The sequence below is a fragment of the Giraffa tippelskirchi genome, chromosome 7 (genome assembly GCF_054371585.1).
Source record: "Giraffa tippelskirchi isolate mGirTip1 chromosome 7, T2T-mGirTip1v1.2.pri, whole genome shotgun sequence".
In the NCBI taxonomy this organism is placed as follows: domain Eukaryota; kingdom Metazoa; phylum Chordata; class Mammalia; order Artiodactyla; family Giraffidae; genus Giraffa; species Giraffa tippelskirchi.
Genome location: NC_137281.1, coordinates 27114997 through 27135985, shown reverse-complemented (window position 1 = coordinate 27135985; position 20989 = coordinate 27114997). Strand labels below are relative to the sequence as shown.

Genomic DNA, 20989 nt, shown 5'->3' with positions numbered 1-20989 from the left:
AATAACCCACCTGCCAATGCAGGAGACATAAGAGACATGGGTTCCATCCCTGTGTCAGGAAGATCCTCTGGAGAAGGAAATGGCAACCCACTCCAGTGTTCTTGCCTGGAGAATCTCATGGACAGAAGAGCCTGGTGGGCTACAGTCCATGGGGTCCCAAAGAATCGAACATGACTGAAGTGACTGAGCATTTTTAGGCTATTTTTAATAAAGTCGCTATGAACATTTTCAGAGAAGTCCTTGTGTGAACATATGCTTTCATTTCACAAATAGTAAGTCACTAGGGCTTCCCAGGTGGCCCTAGCAATAAAGAACCTGCCTATCACTGCAGGAGACATAAGAGACACAGGTTCAATTCCTGGAGGAGAGCATGGTAACCCACTCCCGTATTCTTGCCTGGAGAATCCCATGGAGAGAGGAGCTTGGAGGGCTATAGTCTGGTCCATAGGGTTGCAAAGAGACACGACTGAAGCAACTTAGCACGCATGCAAATAGCTAACAGTGGATTCACTGCGTCATATGGAAAGTGTATGCTTAACTTTGAAAGAAAATATCAAAACTGTCTTCCAACCTGACTATACTATTTTTGCATACCCATCAGCCATATATGTGAGTTCCAATTACTCCAGATCCAGCACCTCGTCTTATCAGTCTTTTACGTTCAATTAATTTAATGGATGTGTAGTGGTATCTCATTGTGGCTGGTTACCTCCCTCCATCACCCCCCTTCCTCTTTCTCAGTCTCTCTCTCATGAGCCCGTGCATGTACCTGGGATTCTGGAAGAGAGAATGGCCCCACCAGGGAAACTTACAAAGAGAATTCAGGAAGCTGCCCTGGTTGTTTCTGGCAGGAGAGAAGTTTGATCCTCAGGCTCTCCAACTTTAGATGTGAGCTGGAGCTCTAGGAGAGGATCTGGCTTCCAGTCCAGGCATGACCCTCACCCTGTCCCTCAATGAACAGCACATTCAGCTGTTTGAATTAGCAAATATTTGCCAGTGCATTGTACTCTCCACCCATCCGCCCACCTTTCACTCCCAGCCAGTCATGTTCCTGACACTGGGGCCCATGGGGTGGGGGGTCTCCCAAGCCAGCAGAGAGCCAGACATCCTGTTCTGACACAACAACAGGTTCCCCTTGCCTCTGGTTTCATACCTCGTGTTTTCTCACTGTACCCTCACTTTAACCCTGTGAAGTGGCTCCTCTTATCATCACTGTTTAATGGATGACAAAACTAGGCCTGGAACTGTGAAGTAACTTGCATTAGGTCACACAGCTGCCACCTGGGAGAGCCAGGATCTCAGTGCAGGAGGTCTGGCTCTGAAGTCATGTCTTCCCTGGGTGTGGAGTATAGGATTTGAATTGTTACAAGGAGTCTTCCTGCCCCATTTCCTCCATCATCCCTACCCAGGAGTCTCAGGTCCTGTGGAGGGTAGTGCCCTGCCTCCACCGCTGTCACGTGAGGCTCCTTCCAGAGGGTCAGCCTACCTAAGAGTTATCCCCAACATGCACCCTGGGTATCCTCAGACCACAGGCCCCTTAGCAGGGCTGCTCAGGCTCAAGGCATCATCCAACCACCATGGAAAAGAGCTTGTCTGTTTTTCAAAACATTAAACACAGAATTACCATATGACCAACAGTTCTATTCCTAGCTCTACAGCCAAGAGAAACGAAAACATAGGACCACACAGGAACTCATGAACAAATGTTTACAACAGTGTAATTCATAAGAGTCAAAAGGAGGAAACAACCCAAGTGTCGTTCAATGAATGAAAGGATAGAAAAAATTTTGGTGCACCCACAGTGAAATATTATTTGACCATAAAAAGTAAGTACTGATAAGTGCTACAACTTAGATGAAACTCCAAAACATCCTGCTGAGGGAGAGAAGCCAGACACTAAAGGTCACATATCATATGATTGCTTTAATGTGATACATCCAGAATAGGTAAATCTATGGAGTCAGAGAGCAGATTAATGGTTATCAGCTCATCAGGGGATGGGAGTATTGGCATGGAAGGTGAGGGAGTAGGGGCAGGAATGCAGAGTGACTGTTTAATGGCTAGGGTATATTGCTGGGGTAATGAAAGAATTTTGTGACTAGAGAGATTGCACGAAATTGCAAATACACTAAATGCCACTGAATTGTATACTTTATAATGGTTCATTGTAATGTGAATTTTTGGTGGTGGTTTAGTCGCTAAGTTGTGTCTGACTCTTGAGACCCCATAAACTGTAGCCTGCTAGGCTCCTCTGTCTTTGGGATTCTCCAGGCAAGAATAGCGGAGTGGGTTGCCATTTCTTTCTCCAGGGTATTTTCCCAACCCAGGAATCAAACCCTGGTCTCCTGCCTGCGCCATTTCTTTCTCCAGGGTATTTTCCCAACCCAGGAATCAAACCCGGGTCTCCTGCCTTGCAGGCAGATTCTTTACCGACTGAGCTACAAGGGAAGACTCGATTTAAAAAGAAAAAAAAAAGGGACTTCCTGGTGGTCCAGTGGTTAAGAGTCTGCCTTCCTATGTGGAGACGAGGGTTCAGTCCCTGGTGGGGGAACTAAGATCCCACATGCCTCCAGGGATCTAAGCCTGACCGCCCCAACTCCTGAGCCAGGAGATCTTGCTTGCACAACAAAGACCTGATGCAGCCAAAAATAAATAAATACCTTTTTTTTTTTTTTTAAAGACGGCATCAACCCCAGTTCCCTCTACCCTGCGGCAGAGCTCAGGTGTCCCTCCAGCAGGTAGGACCAGACAGTGGCCCTCACCCTGGTGAGCTGGCTCACTCAGAGCAGGACTGGCACCAGGGTCATGTCCACTACTCCCTCAAGTAGGTGATATGTGTGTCTTGAGGTGAGTGTACAAAGTGTCCTGGAAGCCTTGGTATCAGGAGAGCTGGAACTTGAACCCAGGGTTGCAGAGCACCTTCCCTTGCCTAGGGCTGTCATATCACCATGGCTCCTGCTGGCAGGGCTGCTCTCCCAGCCCCACCTCCCTCCTCCCCCAACCTGGGTGCTAGACTCTGGATCTTTGGACTAGCCACCCGTCAGGTGGGGGTGGTCTGCTGAGGCTTTCCCAACAACCCTTTAGAGATTGGCTGTGCCAAAGGGCAGGGACATTGTTCCACCTTCCACCACTTCTGCCCACAGTTGAGTGTGAGTAAGAAGCATGGGCACAGTGGTAAGAACCGAGTCCTGGGTCCTAGTCTGGGTGGCCTGTCTGCTCCTGGCATTCTCTGCTACAGCCACTGGTAAGACACACCTGCAGGGCCTGCAGAGGTGGGAGCTTCTGGGTTGGTGGGAGGAGTTGGAGGATGGGGCAAGAGTGGGGTAGGGACAGGGAAGGTGGGCAGCCTGCTCAGAGAAGGAGCCCTCTGTTCTGTTGTTCGCTGGAATGCCAAGTGTTGAACATCCTCTCTTGGCAGGGACAACTGTCCAGGTAATGCTAACCCCCTCTTTTTTTATTATGATAAAATATGCAAAACGTAAAATTTACCATTTTTAGGTGTGATTTGTCATGTTTTTAAGAGTTCCTAGGATTTCATTTAATCAGTAAGACACAGACATAGAGATGATTATCATGAGAAAGAAAGTTTACTTGCCATTCCCTAGAAACAGGGCCACTCAGGGAAGCAGGGGTCCCTCAGGAGGCAGAGAAAATGAGCAGGGTGGGGAGGGGTGTGGATAAGAGCTTTCATTGTTATTTCCTGTGGGAGGAACAGGAGAGACAGGCAGAGCAGGTCTGGGTTAGCTCATTGGAATGGTTTCAGTAGGTTCTGGGGCATGGGGCTATCCCTAGATGACCTGGCCTTGCATTGATTAGGGCAGGTGGTTAGTTGCCAGGAGTACGAGGGTGCCCAGAGGTGGCCAGGGGCATGGCCTCTGGATGGACTGTGAAGGACACATGTCTCAGTGAGTTGTTTACCATCTTTAAGAACTGGCTAGCCCTGGGAGGGCAGGGCCAGCGAGCCGGAATCAAAATATCAGAACAGAAAAAACAAAAAGATAAGGTTGTCACACCTTATTCAGCAGGTGAGAGTTAAGAGAGGGCAAGTGGCCGGCCCAAGCCCACCACCCACTGCCCTCCTGGCAAGTCTGTGGGTCTCAGGGGGGTTTAGCTTGTTCGCTAGGGGGAACTGACTTGACCTGGAGGAGAGAGGTGGGGAGAGGATTTGGGTGGGGTAGTCACAGGACCCGTTTCACAGGCAGGCTGGGGCAGCTCATCAGAGTGCTCAGAACCTGGCCTGGCAGAGGAGGTGCTCAGAGAGTAGACTAGTGGGTCCATCTGCCACCCCATGCACACTCACCCACAGCCCCTCTGTCCTGCCCTCAGGGCCGGGGGTCACTCAGCCTGAAGTGGACACGCCCCTGGGCCGTTTGCGAGGCCGGCAGGTGGGCGTGAAGGGCACAGACCGTCTTGTGAACGTCTTCTTGGGCATCCCATTCACCCAGCCGCCCCTGGGGCCCCACCGGTTCTCGGCCCCGCGCCCAGCGAAGTCTTGGGAGGGCGTGCGAGATGCCAGCATGGCCCACGCCATGTGAGTAGCCCCGCGGAGGTGGGCAGGCAGGCAGGTGGCAGGGGTCCAGCTGCCCGGGCTGGTGGGGCTGACCCACTGGCCCTCGGGCATCTCCTCCTCCACCGCAGGTGCCCGCAGGATCGGGAGAGAATGAATAACAGCAGGTTTACGCTAGATGGAAAGCACCAGACTTTCCCCATTTCGGAGGACTGCCTGATTCTCAACATCTACAGCCCGGCTGAGGCCCCCTCGGGGGCAGGAAGGCCAGTGAGCTGCCCAGAGGGCTCTGTCCACCCAGACAGCGCGGCCAGGCCTGACCCCTCCCCACCGCCACCCCGAAAGCGCTCCAGGAGCCCCCAGAATGCCCTGAGCCAGTCAGTGGGCAGCCGGGATCACTGACCACGGCCGTCTCTGCAGGTCATGGTGTGGTTCCATGGGGGCTCTCTCGTGACTGGCACCGCCACCTCCCACGACGGGTCCGCCCTGGCTGCCTACGGGGACGTAGTCGTGGTCACAGTCCAGTACCGCCTGGGCTTCCTTGGCTTTTTCAGGTGAGGCAGCAGGCCTGGCGGAGGGCAGTAACTGCACAGGGTGAGGGTCCAGGGCTTGAAGGGATCCCAGGCAAGCAGGATGCTGGGCAGAGAAGAGTCAGATGAGGCTCCACCCCCTTGGGGGAGGGGCTCAGCCAAAGCCAGGGTTTGACAGTGGGACTTGGGCCTTTGGACACAAGACTTTGGCTCCTGGCCTGTGGGTCAACAGGGTTTGTAGGGTCAAGGAACAACACATTCCAGAAGCTGCTGGAGAGACAGAGCGGGCGGGTTGCCCAGCCAGGCCCACCCATCCCACATACTGGGCATCTGGATACTGGGTGTCGCTCATAGCCAGGCCAGATTGAGGAGCAAGAGAAGGTCTGGCATCCCAGGGGCTGATTTAGAGCAAAACTTCAGAGGCTGAGGAAGATCTGTCAGGGGATCCAGGCAGCCCTAACCACTGCCCCACCCAACCACCAGCACTGGGGACAAGCACGCTCCTGGCAACTGGGGCTTCCTCGACGTCGTGGCTGCTCTGCGCTGGGTGCAGGGGAACATCACCCCCTTTGGGGGTGACTTCAACTCTGTCACCATCTTTGGTGAATCCGCCGGGGCCTCTGTCGTCTCTGCCCTGGTGAGTCACCCCATGGAGGGAGCCAGCAACGGTGTCTCCTGTGGTCCCAGACTTCCCAGATCTTCTGCCCTCTTCTGACAGCCGTCTGTCCTCCACATTGCCCCCAGGTCCTGTCCCCGCTGGCTGCAGGGCTGTTCCACAGAGCTATAGCACAGAGTGGAATCATCACCGTACCGGGGTTACTGGATCCTGACCCCTGGCTCCTGGCTCAGGTCTGCATTTCTTTCACTCTCTCACCCCATGTACACCTGCCCTATGCTTGCTCTTGGAGTCCCAGGGTGGAGGTATTACCAGTAGCCAGCTCCTTGCTGGCAGAGAGGGACACACTAGGCTGAAGGAAGCACACGACCAGTGAGAACTCAGGGAAAACCACCAGAGCTCTCATGGTGTGACATGGTCCCGGAAGCCATCCCTCCAGCCTCACGGGCTACCTGATCCTGCTCCAGCCTCAGCACCAACCATGGTCCCCTCCCTGCCAGAGTAGCGCGCATAGGACTCCCTCCCCACCTAAACCCTCTCTCCTTTCCTTGCGTGCCTGCGTACTTAATCACTTCAGTTGTGTCCAACCCTTTGTGACCCCATGGACTGTATCCCACCAGGCTCCTCTGTCCATGGGAGTCTCCAGGCAAGAATATTGGAGTGGGTTTCCGTACCCTCCTCCAGGGGCTCTTCCCAGACTTAGGGATCCAACCCACATCTCTTACATCTCCTGCGCTGGCAGACAAGATCTTTACAACTAGCATCACCCCTTACTCCACAAAACCGCTGACTCTGGGACTAGAGTTAATTAGATAATGACACTGTTCTCATAGGGGTAGAGGGGACCCAGACACACACACACAGATAATGACAGTAATGACGTAATGGGGGACACATGGGGTGCCTGAGGACCACCCAAGCTGGTGGGCAAGGAAGGCTTATCTGAGTTGGTGGCAGATCTCTGGCCAGTGTCAAGGTCCTGTCTCTTACATCATTGCCCCTGTTCTCCTACAAATTTGTCCTCTCTGTGGGAGGCAGAGGGCTGGAAGTGGGCACTGATGAGTGAGAGGGAGTCAAGACACTTTTTTCTGTCCCCAGACCCTCGCAGACTCCTTAGCCTGCAACTCTGACTCCTCGGCTGAGATGGTGCAGTGCCTTCGGCAAAAGACAAGCGAGGAGATGATCCTCGCCTACAAGTCGGTATGCTCACTTCTTAGGGAACGGCAGTGGGCTGTGACACAGAGGGGATTCTGTCCAGTGCCTGCAGGAGCAGAGGGGCAATCAGCAGTGTGGGGTAAGGCAGCTACCCAGGAGGCTAAGGGTCTGGGGACATGAAGAGGGGGGCCACCCCAGTCCTGAGAGTCTTCTAGCAAAGAAGACGGCTTAGAAGCATCACGGGCCCGGTCTCCCAACTCCCTCCAGTCTTCTCACCTTGGTGATCTCATCCCCTCTCTTCTCCTTAAGGCTCAGCCACCCAGGCAGGCAGCCAAGGGATCTCTAGGGTCCCATCTGTTGAAGGCCTGACTGGAAGGGTCTCTGCCTTGCTTTCTCCAACAGAATAAAATAGCTTCGCACAACATTGATGGCACCTTCTTTCCCAAGAGCCCTGAGGAGCTCCTGAGAGAGAGGCAGTTCCACTCTGTGCCCTTTCTCTTCGGTGTCAACAACCACGAGTTTGGCTGGCTCATCCCCAGGGTGAGTGTGCCCTTCAAGGCCCTCCCTGCCCCAGGTGGTTCTCTCCCACCCTGACATCATCTCCATGTGCTGTGAGCTCAGACCCTTCTATCTCATAGGTGAGAAATCAGAGGCTGAGAGCTTCAAGGGACTTGTCAGTTCAGTTCAGTTCAGTCGCTCAGTCGTGTCCAACTCTTTGCAACCCCATGAGCTGCAGCATGCCAGGCCTCCCTGTCCAACACCAACTCCTGGAGCCCACCCAAACTCAGTTCCATTGAGTCAGTGATGCCATCCAACCATCTCATCCTCTGTCGTCCCCTTCTCCTCTTGCCCTCAATCTTACCCAGCATCAGGGTCTTTTCCAATGAGTCAGTTCTTCGCATCAGGTGGCCAAAATATTGGAGTTTCAGCTTCAACATCAGACCTTCAAATGAACACCCAAGACTGATCTCCTTTAGGATGGACTGGTTGGATCTCCTTGCAGTCTAAGGGACTCTCAAGAGTCTTCTCCAACACCACAGTTCAAAAGCATCAATTCTTTGGTGCTCAGCTTTCTTTATAGTCCAACTCTCACATCCATACATGACTACTGGTAAAACCATAGCCTTGACTAGACGGACCTTTGTCAGCAAAGTAATGTCTCTGCTTTTTAATATGCTGTCTGGGTTGGTCATAACTCCTTCCTTCCAAGAAGTAAGTGTCTTTTAATTTCATGGCTGCAGTCACCATCTGCAGTGATTTTGGAGCCCAGAAAAATAAAGTCGGCCACTGTTTCCACTGTTTCTCCATCTATTTGCCATGAAGTGAAAGGACCAGATGCTATGATCTTAGTTTTCTGAATGTTGAGCTTTAAGCCAACTTTTTCACTCTCCTCTTTCACTTTCATCAGGAGGCTCTTTAGTTCCTCTTCACTTTCTGCCATAAGGGTGGTGTCATCTGCATATCTGAGGTTATTGATATTTCTTCTGGCAATCTTGATTCCAGCTTGTGGTTCCTCCAGCCCAGCGTTTCTCACGATGTACTCTGCATATAAGTTAAATAAGCAGGGTGACAATATACAGCCTTGATATACTCCTTTTCCTCTTTGGAACGAGTCTGTTGTTCCATGTCCAGTTCTAATTGTTGCTTCCTGACCTGCATACAGGTTTCTCAAGAGGCAGGTCAGGTGGTCTGGTATTCCCATCTCTTTCAGAATTTTCCATAGTTTATTGTGATCCACACAGTCAAAGGCTTTGACATAGTCAATAAAGCAGAAATAGATGTTTTTCTGGAACTCTCTTGCTTTTTCGATGATCCAGCGGATGTTGGCAATTTGATCTCTGGTTCCTCTGCCTTTTCTAAAACCAGCTTGAACATCTGGAAGTTCACGGTTCACGTATTGCTGAAGCCTGGCTTGGGGAATTTTGAGTATTACTTTGCTAGCGTGTGAGATGAGTGCACTTGTGTGGTAGCTTGAGCATTCTTTGGCATTGCCTTTCTTTGGGATTGGAATGAAAACTGACCTTTTCCAGTCCTGTGGCCACTGCTGAGTTTTCCAGATTTGCTGACATATTGAGTGCAGCACTTTCACAGCATCATCTTTCAGGATTTGAAATAGTTCAACTGGAATTCCATCACCTCCACTAGCTTTGTTCATAGTGATGCTTCCTAAGGCCCACTTGACTTCACCTTCCAGGATGTCTGGCTCTAGGCGAGTGATCACACCATCGTGATTAACTGGGTCGTGAAGATCTTTTTTGTACAGATCTTCTGTGTATTCTTGCCACCTCTTCTTAATATCTTCTGCTTCTGTCAGGTCCATACCATTTCTGAACTTTATTGAGCCCGTCTTTGCATGAAATGTTCCCTTGGTATCTCTAATTTTCTTGAAGAGATCCTTAGTCTTTTCCATTCTATTGTTTTCCCCTATTTCTTTGCACTGATCGCTGAGAAAGGCTTTCTTATCTCTCCTTGCTATTCTTGGAGCTCTGCTCAAGGTTACCCAGTTTCATTTCCTCAAAGCAAATATTTCCTTCTTAGGGACCACATTTTTGTACTTTCTAGGCAGTACTCATCCATGGCATATTCCTGCCTTGGTGTCTGGTTTATAAATCAGGCTCTATGAGATTAGTTTGTGTGACTCTGTACCTGAGAAACCAACCACCCGAGATTCCCAGGTTTCTGACAATGTCAAGTCACTGGAAGATATCACGGCCCACGTGCCTCCCAGTCCTTTTCAGGTGCACAGAATACCCCACACAGAGTGTCACCATCATACCTTGCTTCTAAGCATCTTCTCATATTTCATTCTCACTCTTCCGCCCATCTTCACAATTAATGAATTTAATGCCTGCAAAACCTTCCACAAAGAAAGGGTCATCTCATAATCTTCCTTCATTTCATCACTTTGGCAGCTTCTCATTTTAATCACTGAAGCTAATATTGAAGTGAACATCTTCATGTCCACAGCTTTTGTCCTCTGACTAATTTCCTTTGATTTAATCCCCAGGGGGACCTTTGGGTGCTTGTTAGATGAAAGCCTTAAGCAATGTTGATACTCACTGAAGTTTGTAGGAGTTTACAGTCCAGGTGTGTGTGTGTGTGTGTGTGTGTGTGTGTGTGTGTGTGTGGTAGCAGAAGAGTGTTAAGGGGAAACAGTGCCCTGGACTCTGGTAGGCAGCCTTGCCCCCACACTTGCAACTTTGAGTTGTGAGTGTTAACAGTGAAAGAGAGCTGACTTCGCTGGCTCCCAAGACACGGGCAAATCTGTTTGGTGTGGAACGCTGTGCCCAGGACTTTGTGGCTAAAGATATTTCTCAGAGCTGGTGATTCAGAGGGCTGCTCACCCCATCACTAGTGCAAGCGTTCCCTTCACTCTCCATAGAAGCACAACCATAACATTTTCAGATGTTTACTAGATGTTTACTAAGATGTTTAGATGTTTACTAGATGTTTACGAAGTATCCACGGTGAAAGCTTTAGCCATGGAAAGTAATCTGTATGCCTAATGGAAACCTCTCCACTTCTTACATGTTGCTATTGGTACAGCACTTTCTGAAAGTACTCCACTGATTCGAACTGCCACCAGGAATGTCTACAGGTTTTTTGTTTGGTTTTGTTTCATTTTGTTTGACTCCTGTGAGCCTTGCGGGATCTTAGTTCCCCGACTAGGAATCAAACCCACGCCCCTTGCAGTGGAAGCACAGAGTCCTAACCACTTGACCACCAGTGAAGTCCCTGGAGCCTACAGGCTTTCTTGCAACCTTACCAGAATTTGCAGAGCACAATTTTTTAAATGTCAACTTTTGAAAAATATAATTTACATAGCATAAAACTTATCTCTTTAAAGTGTACAATTCAGTGGTTCTTAGTACAGTCACAAAGCTGTGCAGCCATCACCATATCTTATTCCAGAACATTTGCTTCACCATCACGCAGAAAGAATCCCATACCCATTTAGCTGTCACTTCCCAGCCCTCCCCATGCCCCCCACCCCAGCACTTGGCAACCACGAATCTACTTTCTGTCTCTGATCTACTTTCTGTCAAATCTATGGATTTGCCTCTTCTGGACATATAACAGAATCATATAATATGTGATTCTCATATAACAGAATTATACAATATGTGGGGTTTTGTGTCTGACTTCTTTCACCTAATATGTTTTCAAGGGCCATCTGTGTTGTAGTGGATATCAGTACTTCCCTCTTTCTTATGGCTGAATAGTTCAGTGTATGGATATACCACATTTGTTTATCCATTCATCAGTTGATAGACAGTTGGGTTGTTTCCACCTTTTTGCCTCCTATGGATTCCCCTACTATGAACGTTCGTGTACCAGTTTTTGTGCAAACATATGCCTTAATTGCTCTTGGTTATATACTCAGGGATGGAATCACTGGGTCATGGAGTAAATCTATGCTTAATCATTTCAGGAACTGCTGAACTATTTTCCAAAGTAGCTGCACCATTTTATATTCCCATCAGCAGTGTGTAAGGATTTCAATTACTCCACGTCCTTGCCAATGCTTGTTAATATTTTTTGTTTTGATTGTAGTCATCCCAGTGGGTGTGAAGTGGTATCTCATTGTGGTTTTGAGTTGCACTTCCCTAGTGACTAAAATGGTGAATATCTTTTCATGTGCTTATTGGCCATTTTGATATTTCTTTTGGAGAACTGTCTTCTGTTTTGCCCATTTTAAAACTGAATTATTTGTCTTTTTATTGTTGAGTTGTAAATTTTTTCATATATTCCAGATAGATGTCCCTTACCAGATATATGATTTTCAAATATTTTTCCCATTCTGTGGATTGTATTTTCACGTTGTTGACAGTATCCTTTGCAACACAATTAAAAAAAAATTTTTGATGAAGTTTATCTGTTCTTTTGTTTCTTGCCCTTTTTTTTGTCATACCTAGGAAATGATTGCTAAATCCAAGATCATAAAGATTTACCTCTATGATTACTTCTCAGAATTTTATAGTTTTAGCTGTTATATTTAGGTCTAGATTCATTTCAAGTTAATTTTTGTATATGGTGTGAGCTAAGGGCTCTTTTGCATGTGATATCTTCTTGTCCCTGCATGATCTGTTGAAAAAAACTATTCTTTTCTTATTGAACTGTCTTGGTGCCCTTATTGAAAATCAGTTGGTCATGAATGAAGGAGTTTATTTCTGGACTTTGAATTCTACTCCATTAATTTATCCGTATGCCACTGCCATAGTATCTTGATTACAGCAGTATTATAGTAAGTTTTAAAATTGGGAAGTGTGAATTCCTCAACTCTGTTCTTCTTTTTCAAGGTTGCTATATTATTTTGTCAGAATTGCCATAACAAAGAACCACAATCTGAGCGGCTTAAACAATGGACATTAGGTGTCTCACAGTCCTAGAGGCTACAAGTCTGAAATCAAGATGTTAGCAAGGTTGGTTCCTTCTGAGTGTTGTGAGAGAGAATCTATACCTCTTTTTAATGTTTCCATTGGCCTCATGTATTCTTTGGCTTATAGATGGCATTCTCCCTCTGGCTTCATGTTGCTTTCCCTCTGACCCATCTATCTCTGTGTCCAAATTTCCCCCTTTTACAAGGACACTAGACTTCTAGACAGTGCTCTGTGCTCAGTTGCATCTGACTCTTTGTGGCTGCATGGACTGTAGCCCACCAGGCTCCTCTGTCCATGGGATTTCCCAGGAAAGAATACTGGAGTAGGTTGCCATTTCCTTCTCCAGGGGATTTTCCTTACTCAGGGATTGAACATGTGTCTCTTGTGTCTCCTGCATTGCAGGCAGATTCTTTACCCACTGAACCATCAGGGAAGCTGATACTAGACTAGAGCCCACCCTAATGATTACCTCTGTAATCATCTGAATTTGACTAATGGCCTCATCTTTACATAAGATCACATTCTGAGGTACTGAGGATTATGACTCCACATATTTTTATGTGGAGACACAATCAGTCCGTAATAATTGTTTAGCTATTCTGAGTCCCTTGCATTCCCACGTGAATTGTGGTCGGCTTGTCCATTTCTGAAAAGAGAAAAAAAGCAACTGACATTCTGATTGGGATCACACTGACTCTCTAGTTCAATTTGGGAAGTATTGTCATTTTAACAATATTAAGTCTTCCAATCCGTGAACATGGAACATCTTCCCATTTAGTTAAGTCTTCTTTAATTTCTCTCAATTATGTCTTCTAGTTTTTAATGTACAGTCTTGTACTTCCCTTATTAAATTTATTCCTAAGTATTTTATTCTTTTCAATGCTATTGTAAATGGAATTGTTTTCTTCATGTCACCTTCAAACTGTTCATTGCCAGTGTATAGAAGCAATTGGTATATTGATCTTGTAGAACAACCGTTTAAAAAGTTTTGCTACTTTAGCTTCCGTGGCCTTTAGTTTAGTACCTTAATTCCTAGTGAAGATTAACATCTCCCCTTTGGTATACAGTTTTTGTGTTTATTCATCTGTGAATTTTTTGTTTCTGCTGCTACAAAGATTGGCCAAGAGTCTAGGAGCCATGAAAATAACTTTAATAACTAACCTTTCTATCTTGCTTACTCTGTCAGGGCTTTTATGCATTAACCCAGTCCTCACAACAATCCCATGAGGCAAGATATTGTCACTCCTTTTATAGATTAAGAGGGGCTTCCCTCATAGCTCAGTATTCTTGGGCTTCCTTGTGGCTCAGCTGGTAAAGAATTTGCCTGAAATGCAGGAGACCTGGGTTCGATCCCTGGGTTGGGAAGATCCCCTAGAGAAGGGAAAGGCTACCCAGTCCAGTATTCTGGCCTGAAGAATTCCATGGACTTGTACAGTCCATGGGATCGCAAAGAGTCAGACATGACTGAGCGACTGTTACTCACTTACAGATTAAGAAACTGTGACATAGAGAGTTTAAGGAACTGGTTCATGGTATGCACATAGTAAGTAGCGGAGCTGGGATTTGAACCAGAGATTGAGCTTTTAAAACTGTAACATGCAAAGCCAACATTTTTTAAAATATTTTTTTTAATTTTTATTATTTATTTGGCTGTGTCAGGTCTTAGTTGCACCATGCGAATTCTTAGTTGCAGCATGTGGGTTCCCTGACCAGGGATCGAACCCAGGCCCCCTGCATGGGAAGCACAGAGTCTTAGTCACCAGACCACCGGAGAAGTTCCTAAAGTCAACATTCAATTTTAAAGACATTTTAACTTTCTTTGTAACCCCTGCTACAGGACCTGGGGGTCTTGATGGTATTCTATGAAAATATTGAACAAATTCCGAGACTGCTGTTAACCACTTACTTGTTATATTTGGTGCTTTTCCTCCCTCCCAAATTAGAAGTTTATTTCTAGGGAGGTCTTCAGGCTAGTGGGTTTGGCCACACTCCGCTCCATAATGAGCTCATGGTCACAGGGCTGTGAACACTGGCCTGCTCCAAGCTGGGAGCGGGCTGGGAAGGTGAGGGTGAGGGCATGAGCTGTAATGAGGCTGCACTGAGAGGGCCTTGGTGTCTCCACAGGGCTGGGGTCTCCTGGATAAGATGGATCAACTGAGCCTAGAGGACATGCTGGCCATCCTGAGGCCCTTCTTGACTAGTATGGTGAGAAAAAGGCAGGAAAGGATAGTCCAGTGGGGCTGAACCCAACACAGTCTCTACCCCCTACCCTCCAACACCCAGCTATCTACCTGCCACCAAGCCTAGGGGGCAACTGTTGGATTTTAGTTCTGTCTAGGAATCCCCCTGGACATGACACAACATGGTTCTCAAAGGAAGATCACCACCATCATCACCACATCATTTTCATCACAGACTACCCGTAATGAGCACACACTCTGCCAGGAACTGTGCTGTGCTGAGCACTAGGACAGGCATTCATATCCTCCAATCCTCATTACAACCTTGTGAAGCAGGGACTTTCATTACCCTCATGTTACAGATGAGGAAACTGAGGCTCAAGGCCTCGTGGTGGGTAAAGGGCAGAGGCAGAGCTTGCTCCAGTCATCTGATCCCAGAGCTTAAGAAACCAGGTGGTGCATGCATGCTAAGTCACTTCAGTTGTGTCCGACTCTTTGCAACCCTGTGGACTATAGTCTGCCAGGCTCCTCTGTCCCCGGAATTCTCCAGGCAAGAATACTGGAGTGGGTGCCATGCCCTCCTCCAGGGTATCTTCCTGACCCAGGAATTGAATTCTCATCTCTTAAGTCTCCTGAATTGGCAGGCAGGTTCTTTACCACTAGCACCTCCTGGGATGCCAGAAAACCAGGTGGACCTGGGGTCAAATCCTGACCCTGGCTACTTGTCCACAGTTAGCCTTCCATTTCTTCACTCATAAATAGGGATGCTACTTCCCACCCATGTGAGCTGTTTAAGAAAGATACTGGATGCTGTATTGGAAGAGTCTCCCAGGGAGCTGGTATCCAGGGAGGTGCTCAACTGATGTACATTTCCTTCCTTTGAGACTCCCTAGATCCCTCCTCATTCACACAACCTCATCACTGCTCTCTGGAGCTGTGGGGAAGTCCCATGATTCATTCTTCCACTAACTTCCTAGTTAATTTCAACTGAGTGCCTGCTCTAGGCCAGAACTCTGTGATTCACATAGGCTGCCAAACCACCTTACAGGGAGGAACTGACTTTCAGAGAGGTTCAGCAACCTGTCTGAGGTCACACAGCCAAGCAACGATTGCAGAGCTAGCATTTAACTCCAGACTTGACCTCTTCCCACCAAGACATCATCTAGAACTCCCAAGGAAGGCAGGTGGCACAGGAGCCACCTGGGACATGAAAAAGGCCAGACAGGAGGATGCAGAACTTCTTGGAAGGGTCTGCCATGGCTGTGGGATCTGACAAGGCCTCTCGCCCCAGGATATGCCCCCTGAGGTGATGCCCACCATCATAAAGGAATACCTAGGCAGCAGCTCAGATGGACAAGCCAAACGAGAAGCCTTCCAGGAATTGATAAGTGACATTATCATAATCTTACCCATGTTGCAATTTGTGAGAGACTTCCAAGGTAAGCCTATCACTGTCTAACCTGTCCCACCCTTCCCACTCGAGCCCAGGACCTGAGCTATCACAGGTGACACGGCCTCACGCCCCACTGCTTCCCCCACTCACCCCTTCCTCTCTGGGATGCAGTGTCACAGCAATTAGAGGTGACTCTGGCAGGACACTCTGCAGAGGAGAAAACCAAGGCACAGAGAGGTGCAGTGACCTGTCAGAGGTCGCCCAGCAGGGCTTATCACCAGTTCTCTGGGATTCAACTGATTCATGAGTGATTTTTTCTGCTTTCAGCCCTCCTCCTGGGAGAAAAGTCTTGCTTCCTCCAAGCCTCATGGCTCAGCAGTCCCCAACCTTTTTGGCGCCAGGGACTGTTTTCATGGAAGACAATTTTTCCACAGACCAGGAGTGGGAGGGGGATGGTTTCAGGATGACTCAAGCACATTACGTTTACTGTGCACTTTATTTCTATTTATTATGACATCAGCTCCACCTCAGATCATCAGGCATTCAATCCTGGAGATTGCGGACCCCTGTTGTGGCTAAACCTTAACACAGTCCTAGAACAGTCCCGGGTTCCTGTCTTTGTGACCCCTTGGGCAGATCCATAACCCTTCTGTGCTTGGTTTTCTCATTTCTAAAATGGCTATAATAAGGGCTTCCCTGATGGTCCAGTGGCTAAGATTCCAGGCTCCCAATGCAGGGGACCTGGGTCCAATCCCTGGTCGGGGGGAACTAACGATCCTACGTGCCACAGCGAGATTCAGTGCCGCCAAATAAATAAAAATTAAAAAAAATAAAATGGCAATCATAATGCATAATGACCTAATCCATAGGTTATTATGAGGATGAACTGAACAATGACACATTAAAGCACATGGACTGGTGCTGAACATCTAGCAAGTACTCAGTAAAGGCTTGCTGCTCATCGTTTTGTCATCATCATTATTATCGCTGGTATTGGTGTAATGATGAGCCTGGCTTAGCAAAGATAGTGCCTGATCAGGCTGTGGGTGGCCATCTCTCATCCAGCCCTCTCTCCACAGATTCTGGGGTCTCCATCTTTTTCTATGAGTTCCAGCATCGACCCAGTTCTTTTGCGAAGATCAAGCCAGCCTGGGTGCGGGCTGATCATGGGGCTGAGTTGACCTTCATGTTCGGGGGTCCTTTCCTCACAGACGAGAGCTCCATGTTGGGTGAGGATGGATGGACCAGTGATCCTTGGGTTTCTGGCTCCACCAGGGGAGGAATGGGGCTTGCAGAAACAGAGGTCTCAGGTCAGCATAAGGGACCCTGGAGTCTCCTTCAGGACCTACCTGACCCTGATCCAAGTCTGTTCTTCCCACAGCCTTTCCAGAAGCCATGGAGGAGGAGCAGCAACTGAGCCTCACCATGATGGCTCAGTGGACCAACTTTGCCCGGACAGGGTGAGTAAGCAAACAGGCCTGCATGGCTTTGGGCCTAGGACTACTTAGATCTGCCTGTCTTGGAGCAATACAGGAGGCCTTGGTCTTCATTCATTCATTCCTCCCACCCAGGGACCCCAATGGCAAGGGGCTGCCTCTTTGGCCCCCATTCAACCATTCAGAGGAATACCTGGAAATCAGCCTAGTGCCACGGGTCAACCAGAAGCCAAGGGAGGCCCGAATGCAGCTCTGGGCAGAGATGCTTCCCACCAAGTTCGGGCAGTGGCAGCAGAAGCAGAAGGGCAGGAAGGCCCAGGAGGAGCTCTGAGGCAGGCCCTGGGCCTTGCGGGCTGGAGCTCAGCCCTAGGAATGGCCACATCCCAGGCGGGCAGCCTCCTTCTCTCCCTGCTGTGCTATGTGCTAAATCACTTCAGTCGTGTCTGACTCTTTTGCAGCCCCCACGGACTATAGCCTGCCAGGCTCCTCTGTCCATGGGATTCTCCAGGCAAAAATACTGGAGCAGGTTCCCATGCCTTCCTCCAGGGGATCTTCCTGACCCAAGGATTGAACCTGGGTCTCTTACATCTCCTGCATGAGGAGGCGGGTTCTTTACCTCTAGTGCCATCTAGGAAGCCCTCTCTCACTGCTAAGAGACTGCTCAGGCTGATGGGCAGTCATGTCTCTTAAAGCAGGGGTCCCCAACCTCCAAGATCTAATGCCTGATGATCTGAGGTGGGGCTGATGTCATAATAATAGAAATAAAGTACACAATAAACGTAATGCACTTGACTCATCCTGAAACCGTTCCCCCCTCCCCATTTGATGAAAAAAATTTCTACAAAACCAGTCCCTGATGCTGAAAATGTCGGGGACGTCTCTCCGTGACTCCTGTGAAATGTTGCCTGCTTCTCATCTAGGGGGATTTTGCCCAAACTTCTCCATCTTCTCACTTGCTCCATGGAAAGTTCCAGCCCATACATACCTCAAGCTCCCCAGAGGATCCTCCTCTGGAAAGTCTTCCCTGCCTTCTCTGGGCCTGGCCTGGGCTCTGTGCATGACATTGTGTCCCACTCTAGGCTGGCACTGTTGGTGCCAGTATTCCTCTTCCCCTCTCAGAAGCTCTCTGAGAGTGGAAATCAGCCTGACCCCACTCTGCATCTCCCATACCAGGATCAGGGAGGACATGGGGTCAAAGGATGCTTGCTGAGTGAGAGACTGAGAAAGTATGAGGATGGGGACTGTTGCATGTGAACCCAGGCCCTTTAGGCATCAAAGCTCAGCTTAGTTCTGGACAAATGTGATCAGAAAGGTGGGTGGACTCTGGTGGCAGAGACCTGGGGTTGGAGAGGATGGGTCCTGAGGCCTCAGGGGATCCAGCCGACAACTGATCTCAGAGGCCTCTGACTAGGGCTGGGGGAGGTCCCTTTGTCCATGCTGCCCAGTCTTGGCCCTTGCACAAGACAGAGCAGAGTCCAGCAGGGCCAGGGCCCTGACCCTTGGACATGAGATGCAAGCTTCCCAGCCCTAGTACCTCACCCGCTTATGGCCTGCCTGGGCTCTTTCCTCTCCTTCCAGCTGGGGAGACTGACTTCTGGGGTTGCACAGTTCTCGGAGCACCACAAGGACAGGGAGAACAGGCTGAGGGTGGGTGTCTGGACTAGTGCATCATTCAGGCTGCTGTCGCAGAGAGAAGACAAGGTCTGCCCTCTCAGGCAACAACAGGTGAAAAGCAGCCAGAGGTTTTTGAGTGGGGCACACATTTCTTTCTTTTGTTTGTTTTTGAGGATCAATATACCCTTCCCTTGAGACATTTGGATTTTAATTCAAACACAATGACTTCCCCTCCCCCCACTATCTCTTCCCACCAACTCTGGTCCCACATACTCCCTTCCTCAGTCAGAATAAGTTCCTGGCTGCTGCTGAATGAATGAAAACTACTTGCAATTGAGACCAATTCTGTTTTGTGCATGCATGCTAAGCTGTTTTAATCGTGTCCAACTCTTTGTAACCCCATGGGCTGTAGCTCTCCATGCTCCTTTGTCCATGGGGTTCTCCAGGCAAGAATATTGGAGTGGGTTTCCATGCCCTCCTGCAGGGGATCTTCCCGACCCAAGGATCAAACCCATGTCTCTTGTGTCTCCTGCATTGGCAGGCAGATTCTTTGCCACTTTCACCACCTGGGAAGTTCTGCTTTGGGAAGTCCATTTGGGGCAGAAAAGAGTTATAAACCAGAGAGGTTCCAAGTCGTGCTGCTCGGCTACTCTGAAGCTCCCTGCCGCCCTTGAGGCAAGTTCAAGCTCTTTACACAGCATGGAAGGCCTTCTGTTCTCATCCCCTTGTCCCCACAAGCTGATAAGAGAGGCTGACAGGTAAACAGGCTCCAATTCCACTGTGTGTTACTGGAGACACAAAGGGCTGTAGGAACATGGAGGCATAGACCGGCCTGACTTGGGGGACAGGGAAGGCAGGACATCTAGGCTGACACTGGAAGGACCAGCAGAAGTGACTCAGGCCAGGCGGGTAGGCTTGAGTGATGGCAGCAGGGAGGAGGGTGTTCCTGGCAGATGGAACAGCAGGAATAAAGGCCTGGAGGTTGAGATGTGCTGAGAAAACACAGTTCTGTACATCTGGAGAGGCCGGCAAAGACCAGACTGGGAGCAGCCTTGCAGGCTGGACTGGGAGCCTGGACTAGAGGGTGACAGAGAGCCTGGGAAAGGTTTAATCTGGGGGGTGGGGGGATGACATGAACAGGTTGGGGGTGGTGATGAGAGAGGGGACAGGGAGAGCAAGAAGGGGGCCAGTGCGGGCTTCCAGGGTGGGACAGAAGGCACTGGTGGGCTCTAGATTTAGCAGTGACAGGCTGACGTGGTAATTGAGGGGACAAGAAGATGAGAGAAGGAAGACTCCTGGAGGATGAGGGGTTGCCTGGGTTGGGAATCAAGGGGTTGGTTTAGACCATGCTGGAGTTACAACAGGCCTCTTCCTCCAGGCTGGAGGGCACACCACACCTGGCAGCTGTGGGGAATTGCGGGCTGGGGGGGACACATACCAGCTTCGGTGTCACCATTGCCAGAAAGCTCCGAGGAGGGTGGGCAAGCCTGCTGGTGAGGCGTCAGACCATGTCCCAGGTCAACTTTCCCCCTTCTCCTCCTTCCCCCAACTTCTAGGGTATTCTGTCCATGGGAGGGAGAGGAATGGCTTGGCACAGTCCCAGTGGCTTGGGGTTGAGGGGGAGGCAGTGCCAGACAAGGGGGTGCTCCTAGGATTCCAGTCTTCTTGCCTCTCTTCTCTCACTTCCCTGGGCCACTACTCATGGAACTGCCCTCCCCTGCTGGCAGCGCATCCTCCATCCACTGATGGTCCAGCCCTAGGACCCAGAGTGAAGGGAACAAGCCAGGGGCACCCACAAATTCAGAAGGACCAGGCCCTGCAGGGAAGGGACTGGTGGACCAAGGGAACCTCCCCAAGGCAGGGTGATGGGAAGGACCCAGTGAGCAGTGTGAGTGTGTGAGCACCAGGGGGTACTGCAGGATCAAATGTGCACACCTGGACCCAGCCACCCGATAAGAGATTGGTAGATACTCCCAGTAGATGCAGACAAGTGTGTTCATATCCAGCGCCAGTCACACACACACATCCACACCCATACCCTCACTAATAGGGTTCCAATACAGCTCAGCAATTTACTAGATATGTATGAGCAAGTTATTTAGTTTTTCTATTCCTTAGTTTTCCCATCTGTAAAATGGGGGTAATGATAGTATTTTCCTCCTTCATGGATCTGCTAT

General features: G+C 49.2%; 1 protein-coding gene across 4 annotated transcripts; it reads left to right on the top strand.

Moving 5' to 3' along the window:
• Positions 1–3162: 3162 nt before the first annotated feature.
• Positions 3163–17981, top strand: CES3 (carboxylesterase 3). Of its 4 annotated transcripts, none has more exons than XM_081513263.1 (14): positions 3163–3244; positions 4327–4531; positions 4639–4777; positions 4928–5061; positions 5521–5674; positions 5782–5886; positions 6752–6849; positions 6968–6974; positions 7211–7348; positions 14314–14394; positions 15661–15808; positions 16842–16991; positions 17144–17222; positions 17334–17981. In XM_081513263.1, the coding sequence occupies exons 1-14, from the start codon at positions 3163–3165 to the stop codon at positions 17527–17529; spliced, it is 1716 nt and encodes a 571-aa protein (XP_081369389.1). In that variant the 3' UTR covers positions 17530–17981. The 4 variants fall into 4 exon arrangements, with proteins under 4 accessions (XP_081369389.1, XP_081369390.1, XP_081369388.1 ...); XM_081513264.1 differs by having other exon boundaries at positions 17153–17222; positions 17334–17529; XM_081513262.1 differs by lacking the exon at positions 6968–6974 and having other exon boundaries at positions 6752–6853.
• The last annotated feature ends 3008 nt before the right edge of the window (positions 17982–20989 follow it).

What these genes read in the sequence shown, in the direction of transcription:
- CES3 (XM_081513263.1), top strand. Translation starts at nt 3,163, where the DNA reads ATGGGCACAGTGGTAAGAACCGAGTCCTGGGTCCTAGTCTGGGTGGCC. An exon ending in CCTCTGTCGTCTCTGCCCTG is followed by an intron (nt 5,675 to 5,781) that starts GTGAGTCACCCC and finishes CATTGCCCCCAG; the next exon opens with GTCCTGTCCCCGCTGGCTGC. An exon ending in ATTTGTGAGAGACTTCCAAG is followed by an intron (nt 15,809 to 16,841) that starts GTAAGCCTATCA and finishes CTCTCTCCACAG; the next exon opens with ATTCTGGGGTCTCCATCTTT.